At 38.1% G+C, this 8140-nt stretch overlaps 1 protein-coding gene across 1 annotated transcript in view; it reads left to right on the top strand.

The window, feature by feature from the left end:
* Positions 1 to 3310: 3310 nt before the first annotated feature.
* mturn (maturin, neural progenitor differentiation regulator homolog (Xenopus)) overlaps positions 3311 to 8140 on the top strand; it is a 14159-nt gene continuing 9329 nt past the window's right edge. Inside the window, exon 1 of the mRNA XM_058377241.1 lies at positions 3311 to 3749. Within this exon, the coding sequence (XP_058233224.1) occupies positions 3579 to 3749 (171 nt within the window). The 5' untranslated portion in view covers positions 3311 to 3578. The remainder of the gene's footprint in view (positions 3750 to 8140) is intronic.

The following is an 8140-nucleotide window of genomic DNA, read 5'->3' as shown; positions in this document are numbered from 1 at the left end:
AGACTGTGTTTTACTTTGTCTTGTCATGTCTTGCAGAGCAAACGGATACACTAACTGGGGCAAGCTGAGAACAAAATGACCCACTTATTACAAGTCAGAGTTATTATTTAAAATCAACAGCCCAGATAGAAGACCTAAAATTAAAAAGGCAAGGAATTGGGTAAAGGTAGGAGTGAAATGCTGCCTCATTGATCACAGCTGTGCGTCCAGCCAGGTAAAGATAAAAGTCAACAGTCAGTCTCTCTCTCTCTCTCTCTCTTTCACACACACACACACACACACACACACACACGCACGCACACAGATAGTGTTGAGATCAGCACATTGCTACATTGTTTTTACAGGGTGTTAGTCTTGTGCCAGCTGCTATTTAAGCTCAACCCACAGAGCCACATGCAGCACTGTCTGGGTTACTGAGCTCAGTGTGTGGGTGAACAAGGGCAGGTGCTGGAAACATTGCACAAATACCAGCTAAGGCAGAATGATATCCCCCCATCTCTATTTGTTTGAAGTGCATATTGTCTGAGGTTAAAAAAAAAAAAAACAATGGAAAAAATTCCAAATAACATTCTGGATTCAAAAGGAGGCAACTTGGACAAAGCTATTTTCCGGTTTCAACAGTATAAATGATCAAGCAGCTAAACAAACTGAGAGTCGCTCTCTCTCTCTCTCTCTCTCTCTCTCTCTTTGGAAAAGTTAATCTACAAAGGCATGAGAGAGAGAGAGAGAGAGAGAGAGAAAAACAGAGAGTGAGACAGAGGCAGAGTGAGAGACAGAGTGAGAGCTAGTATGTGTGTATCTACAAAGGCAAGAGAGAGAGAGAGAGATAGTATGTGTGTATCTACAAAGGCAAGAGAGAGAGAGAGAGAGAGAGAGAGAGAGAGATAGTATGTGTGTATCTACAAAGGCATGAGAGAGAGAGAGAGAGAGAGAGCAGTGATGCTGGCTTGAGAGAGAGAGAGAGAGAGAGAGAGAGAGAGAGAGAGAGAGAGCAGTGATGCTGGCTTGAGAGAGAGAGAGAGAGAGAGACAGAGAGACAGAGAGATATGGTATGTGTGTATCAAATACATGATAACAATGTGTGTATTTATAAGAACATGAGAGAGAGAATGGGGGATTGATTCCAGTATGCTCCAGTATGATGGTGTCCAAATATGTGTGTCAAATGTGTCATATAGGTACAGAATACATACATTACACTGATCAGATTTTAGTGTAGGCCACATTGGACTTTTAAATGAGATTCACATGAAATCCTGTGCTCATGGTGGTGAGAACTATGATACTTCACAAGCATACATTAAGCTTACTGAACTGAAGCTTTATAACAGTTGTATGTGAAGTTTAGAGGAGAAAGATTAAAGCCACCTTGTGGTTGATGAGAAGACTAATCCTGATTCTTTTGCTGGAAAACAAGTGTGATATAGCTATAATGTAATGTCCAACTAATGCAAGTCCTCTCTGTCATGTTATTTTGTTTACATGATTAAAAGCAAGTTTATATACATATATATATATATATATATATATATATATATATATATATATATATATAAGAAGTATACATTGATGTCATTTTTACAGATTCATTTTAAGGCTTTCTGTGTGATTTTGATAGATTATAGCATGGATCATTATAAACCTAAACAAAACTGAACCAATGTACTGTTAAAAAAGGGTTTTACTTTACACCATATGCATCTTCCCAGGTGAAAAAAAGAATACATTAAATATTAATAAGATTAACTCTTCATGGTTCTACACCAGTCAAGTACAATATGATGTGTTTATTTCTGAGAGTATAAAACCAATGACAGACAACAGTGTGTCTTTTGTTGTCTTTATTTGTCACATATACATTAATGCACAGCGAAATTCTTTCTTCGCATATCCTATCCTTGGGGGTTGGGGGTCAGAGTGCAGGGTCAGCCATGATGAAGCAGGGTGGGTTAGGGGCCTTGCTCAAGGGCCCAATGGCGGCAGCTTGCTGTTCTGGTCAATGACCCAGACCCTTAACCACCCTGAGAGTAACCACCTAAGATTTATCCTTATAGTATATTAATTCCCATCTATATTTCCATCAGTGTTAGTTCTCACAACACAGCTGCAGGAGGAGTCTTTTATTTGGGCCTGGAACAAATCACACACACGTACTCCTTGACTTTGTGGGTGTGGAAGCACTTTCACTGAAAACACAGCCGACCAAATTACATTACAAAATACTGGAAATATGAACTAGTCTGAAGAATAGCAAACATAGCATTGCCCTAGACCATTCCAGTTGTATTAAACTGATGAATTTCAGCCATGCTCCGTCTCGAGACAGCTTTCCTGGTTGTCCATTTGGTCAAGATTAAAACTGAATATCGATGTGAATTGTACCTTTTGGGATTCATATCCAGAGACTATTTTACATCTTTTTTGGCAGTGTGATCATACTAAAAAGCTCTGGCAGGATATTTGCCAATTCATTTCAAATTTCATACATAAGATATATTTTTGAGATATAAGACATTTTGTTTGGATTGTTTATTTTTAAGAAGCGATATAAAAGTGCATTTTTTTTCTCTGTAACTTATTTATTTTATTACCAAAATATTTTATCCACAAATGAAAGGTATTAAAAGTCACCCCCCCTTTTTTCCCTCACTTTCATAAAGATATTAGAATTTATATTAACTCTTTGTCCACTTCCTTATAATATATGCTTGCTATTTAATGTTTCTATGTATTTTTATGTATTTATTTATTTTATGTATTTATTTATTTACTTACTTACCTTTTTTAAGTTTATTTTTTATTTATTTGAATAAAATAAATAGAAAATATAGATATATTATAAATAGAATATAAATAAATAGAATTTTTTGTCTATACCTTTTTTTTTTACTTCCCATGTCATGTTAACAAGATAAACAAACAAACAAACAAACAAATAAATAAACAACAGCTTTCCTAGTTGTCCTCTGTGATTTGTACATGATATAGCAGTGCAACACAAAAAGAACACTGCTGAACCTATCATTGTGCTTTTCCATTAATGTGTGAAGTATTGTGGGATGATTTGCATAGCAACAGATGGGCTAGAGTCATATATTGTATACTTGGTGTGTTTCACCTTATTTCTACAATAAATGATGGGCGATCTTAAATCAAGGGAGGAAACATTGAAGATGCTACAGTACAAATTCATCAGTCCCAGTCTAAGCTCTTAAAGGAGAAGGGTGCACGCCAGAGTGCGCGGGCCCTTTGTGTCGGGATCGCGCATTCACCTTAACGTCACATCGCGCCGGTTCTGGCGTGAGCGCGCAACTCCGAGAGACGCAGTCGGTTTATTTCGCTCATCGAGAACGCGCGAAGTGAACGGAGGCCAGGGCCAAGATGCGACGGTGCTAGCGTCGAAATCTACCTCCCATCACACACGCCCCCATTCCCCTTTAAAAAAAAAAAAAAAGCTAATAATAATAAAAGCACCATGCGGATGATTTAAGGAGCCTCGGAGCGCTGAGATCTGTGCGTTATATACTGTTTTGGAGGTTGAGCTTTGCTGCGCAGGTGCGCCGTTACGCTGCGGCAGGATGGAGTTCAAGCAGCTGGTGGACGCGGCGGAAAAATGGTGCTCAGGAAACCCGTTCGAGCTGATCTTCGCCGAGGAGGTGGACGAGCGCCGGATGGACTTCTACGCCGAGCCTGGCATTTCGTTTTACGTGCTCTGCCCCGACAACATGACAGGAGGTACCGACACTTTTGTAAGTACGAGATGAACGATGCGCGCGCGCGCGTGTGTGTGTGTGTGTGTGCGGGAAGGGGAGGGGGCTACAGAGGGAGTGTGTAGGCCTGTCTATGTTTCTGCATGGGCGTGTTGATAGTCTTTGGACTAATCTGCCCCAGAAAATGAAATAAAAAATAAAACAATGCCACTTTGATTCTGACGCCAGGTTGATGAAAAAAAAAAATAGGTTGCGCAGGTAATGAAGCTTCATCACTGCCGCCATTTTCAGGACTGGATGACGGCGTACAGAGCCATTGTGTCAGCAAAAAGGTTTAAAAGGTTTAATGTTCCCTCCCTGGTCCTGTCATGGCCGCATGAATAGTTGATTATAAGAGTGAAGTGCTCGCTTTCCTCTCCCTTCTCCTCTTTGTGATGTGATCCTCTGTGGCAGCAGCTCTCAATATCAGGTGTCACTTGGCAGCCACTTGCTCAAACAGGTTAGCAGACGACCAGAAGGAAAGCATCAGTTTATATATATATATATATATATATATATATATATATATATATATATATATATATATATATATATATCCAAATTTCTATATATATATATATATATATATATAGTGTATTGCCATAGATTTGAACCTGTTTCATTGTTTTGTTACAGATATGTTTCGGATTTTATCTGCTGTACCATTCCTTACAACTTCATTTAGGTCAAAGTGAACAAATCATGTGTGTGACTTTCTCATGTGATGAGGTTGTAGCAACACTCCACACTTCAATCAATATTATGCTGCATGGACACCAGGACTCATAAATAACCTCCCCATCTGCAGGGTCCAGTTACTGATCCTGATCGGCAGGATCAGAGACAGAAATGAATAGAGAACCAGAGAACCTGAACCTCTAAAGAATCCTTTTAAGTGCTTTTGCCATGGCTTCCAGTTGCCAGAGCCAGCTGGTATAAACAGGATAATCACTATGTCTACTGAGGACAAATAACCGTGAATTTGGAGTATTCGAATGGATCTGTATATCCAGCACCCTTATTTCGAAGTAAAACATCTATAAGAGAGAGAAAAAAAAGATCCTATAACTATCTTAAAACAACTTGAAGGATCGAGTCTAAAGAAACAATGCAACAGAACAGGGATGAATAATGTTTGTTCATTTTCTCATGAGATTGTGAAGTATATTGTGAACGTTTGTGTATAAATATACGGTCATAAATAAAAATACACACAGTGGTATAAAGTAAAGGCTGGGGCTGATTTCTTTCTAGCCCACACTATAGAGTCATCAGCATATTGGTGCTAAAATATTTAAGCCTGCTAGGATGAGAACATCCATCACATACATGCCTAGAATGCAACCCTATACTGTAAGTCTCAAGCATAATGGTTTCATAAAAGCACCAAAGAGTTACGGATTGATTAGACATGATATTCATTATCAAGAGAATCTTTTTTGAGAACACTCCAGTATGTGGAGTTCAGGCTGATGATTTCCTTTTAAAGGACTTCTTTTAAAAGCTGTTAATAGAATAAGAAGTCTGTCTACCCAGTCTGGACTTGAGCTTTCGGGATTCATGCTGAGTTATTAAGTAATGATTTAAAGCTGCCGTTACAGTGTAACTGGGTTTTAAACCACGTAGCCCTATGATATTATTAAGTAGCTACAGAATAATGAATAGGAAATGATTGTAGTGTGTGAGAAATTTGGATCTATCACCACGACCTGGAAACTTAAAGGGTTAAATCGGGCATCACTCAAGGTTCCCAGTTACTTTGGCTCTTCCTCTCATTAAAAGATTGAATTCAGGATGGTTTGAGAACCAAGAGAGTGTACAAACATGACCAAAGAGATGCATACAGCTTTGTTCGAGGTTTTCTTTAACCTGAATTTACAAGCCTATGAAATGATAAGTTTGATACATTTGATACAGGAAATAGTGTCTAAAAGTGAGACATGAGATACTGGAACCATTGATTGTGTAACATTAATATGGGCATGTGATTTAGAGCACTACTGTCTAGCTGCTGTTATAGAAAATTAACGAACACCTTCTGAGCAATCAGATTTGATGCTTGTGGTATAAAAAATCTGCATTATTCATTCATAACTGTAAAACTTGACAACACTTGATCTGTGGATACTGGCAGGCAGATTCACACAATCAAATTAATGCTAACGCTGAGGCATCAATTCAGGGATATTTGTGAACAGATCCAGGAAGGAGTGGCTTGGCCTAATGCCCGTTCTTTTGCCTTAGTCAGTGCTCTTCTCCGGCTATGCCAGCGAGAGTCACTGAGAGCCAGTGCATATAAATAATGTTCAGGATATCTGAGCTGGCACTGACTATGACTTTTATCTCTGCAGTTGGCTGCTTTAAGGCACTTTGTTCGTTTTTCAGCCAAATGAAAAGCTACTGCTACTACTTACATTTCTCGGATATGCTTAGGACATCAAAAACAGACCGCTGTAGATTGGCCAGTGAAGGAAAGAATAAGTACCCCTTGAACTCTGACCTCGGTTTATTATTGAGGTTTTTCATCTTAAATCATATTAATCAATGACTGCTGAATGGGCTGATGAATTATGATGAATTATTCATTGCTGCGTGGAATGTGTGTAAACCTCTTCTGGGAGTTTAAGAGGTTAATTTGATTGAACCAGTGATAAGAGCTGAGATTGTCCTCTAACCAAACGGCATGATAAGGAACATTACAGGGAACATGAGTAGAAAATAAGGGACATTTCTATATCTGTAAGCACGTAACATCTAAGTGCTTTAAATATATATTGAAATAAAATGCAATAGTTATATATAGGGGTATTCTATTGCCATACCATGAGGAACCACTAGGGTTATCTAGGGTTTTATATCAATATGATAAAAGTTATTGGATATCAGAATGCTAAATTATATGGCTAAGGTTTGTGGACACCTGACCTTTACAACTTCATGTGAATTTTGCGCATCCCATTCCAGATTGATTTCCTCTTTGCTGTTATAATGAGCTCTACTTTTCTGGGAAGGCGTTCCACTAGATGTTGGAGCATGGTCATACAGCCCTATGAGCATTAGTGATGTTGGGTGTGGAGGTCTGGGGTTCCAGTTCATCCCAAAGGTGTTCAGTGGGGTTGAGTCAGAGCTGTGCTGGACACTCAGGATCTTCCACACCAACCTTAACATAGCATGTCTTCATGGAGCTCAGGGGCTTTGTACACATACAACAGTGTTTGAGCCTCTTAGTTCCAGAGAAGGGAAATTTCACATACTTCTCTATGCATACTCTGACATAGCCCTATTTATTGATGTACATATTTACATATTTATCTGCACTTGTTCATTTGCACCATTTCTACTTTTTGCACTTCTGGTAGATGCTAAACAGCATTTCGTTGCTATGCTATAACATACAAACACATTCTAGACAATTGACTTCTTCCAATGTTTTTGGAACCAATTTGAGGAAGAACCACACATGGGTGTGATGGTCAGTTGTCTGTATTCTTTTGACCGTATAGTATATATCAAGAGGAAATAAAGAGGAAATAATTGAAATACGTGTTATAGTGCTCAAATACAGTACATTATGTAGTTTTACTGTATATACAGAAGTAACACGATAACACTATCTCATTCTATTTCTGTTTACTTCTCCAAATATTTGTATCTCTATTCATATTTAAGTTTAGAGATTTACAAGATTTTTTTAATCCTGCTCATGCAGTACATTTAATTAAACAAAATAGGAGCCAAATTCAACCCATTGTGACACTGACCAGGCGATTATTACGGTTAAACGTAATGCAGTTCTGTAATTGCATTGATTATGTTCACATTAATGAATGCATTGTTCTCATATCTGTCCACTCAAATGCATGAAAGGAGTTTATCTAGTCTTAATCGGATGCCATGTTAAAAAAAAAAAAAAAAAGACTAGCACACCTCCATTCTGTGTTTTGAACTCGTTATCAGTTCATGGGGCAGAACAGGAATAATATTTATATGTATGTACATTTCTGATATGGTGTGTTTCTGATTACAAGGGTTTCATCTGCAGAATGCTGAATACTGTTGATAAGATAAAAGACACTTGTTTGCACAGAACAACACTCAGTTGAATTTGTACTGGAAAATCGTTAGTGTCCTTTTAAAGGAACTGGTTTTCTGAAATCCAGCTGTATTTGACTGGCATGGCTTTACGACATGTGGTTCAGAAATCATTGTCGCTGTTCTGATTTCATTAAAGCCTGACGCTTGGTGTGAACTGAAACAGAAAGTTAATACAAAACAGACTTTAAGTGTGACCTATTACAGGCAGTCTGGTTTAATATATTGCAAGGTTTATTGTTAGTGTTGTTATTGTAGAGTGTAGCAGTATCATTTTAATTTGCTATTTTGATTCATAG

Source organism: Hemibagrus wyckioides, linkage group LG24 (genome assembly GCF_019097595.1).
Source record: "Hemibagrus wyckioides isolate EC202008001 linkage group LG24, SWU_Hwy_1.0, whole genome shotgun sequence".
NCBI classification, from domain to species: Eukaryota; Metazoa; Chordata; class Actinopteri; order Siluriformes; family Bagridae; genus Hemibagrus; species Hemibagrus wyckioides.
This window is presented reverse-complemented; position numbering and strand designations above follow the sequence as displayed.